This window comes from Corvus brachyrhynchos, unplaced genomic scaffold (assembly GCF_000691975.1).
Source record: "Corvus brachyrhynchos isolate BGI_N302 unplaced genomic scaffold, ASM69197v1 scaffold200, whole genome shotgun sequence".
Lineage (NCBI taxonomy): Eukaryota > Metazoa > Chordata > Aves > Passeriformes > Corvidae > Corvus > Corvus brachyrhynchos.
This window is the reverse complement of record NW_008236184.1, coordinates 5,088,111-5,088,649: the sequence shown is the minus strand read 5'-3', so window position 1 is coordinate 5,088,649 and position 539 is coordinate 5,088,111. Positions and strand designations below refer to the sequence as shown.

Sequence of the window (539 nt, the reverse complement as noted above, 5' to 3'; positions counted from 1 at the left end):
ACACGCCGCTGCTGGGGCGCGGAGATTAAAGGCTCCTGCTCGGCAGCGGGGAAATGCAAATGCTCCTGGAACGAGCTGTTAATTGTCAAACCGCAGCATTTCGGGGTAATCATCCCTTGTGCGGCTCAGAGCAGGCCCGGAGCTCCCCGGGAATGGGCTCCGGGACAGGAGGATGTGTCTTGTTTATGGCTGCGGCGGATGCAAAGGAGCGGGGAGAGAAGTGGGAATGGGGGGGAAAGGGAAATTGGAGAAGTGAGAAAGGAGAGCGGCCGGGGGGACAGCGCTGGTGGCCGTGGCTCAAATCCCATGGGGATCCCATGGAGAGGGAGACCTTCTGATGGAGACGGAGGTGGGGCGGGGGTGGAGAGGCTCAGCCTGCTCCTGGGAAAGGCTGATCCCATTGGGAATGGCCCCGGGGATGGCACGGAGGCTGTGGAGGCTCCAGGACCTCTCCCCGAGGCCAGGGCTGATCTCAGCCCGTTGTCACCACGTCCAGCCGCGGCTGTCGCTGCCCCGGGGCCTTGACGCCCCCTCCGGCG

General features: G+C 64.4%; 1 protein-coding gene across 1 annotated transcript in view; it reads right to left on the bottom strand.

Annotated features, from left to right (window-relative positions):
• TLE3 (transducin like enhancer of split 3) overlaps positions 1–99 on the bottom strand; it is a 44,743-nt gene extending 44,644 nt beyond the window's left edge. The window contains 1 exon segment of the mRNA XM_017738471.1: positions 92–99. Within this exon segment, the coding sequence (XP_017593960.1) occupies positions 92–99 (8 nt within the window).
• Positions 100–539: the final 440 nt, after the last annotated feature.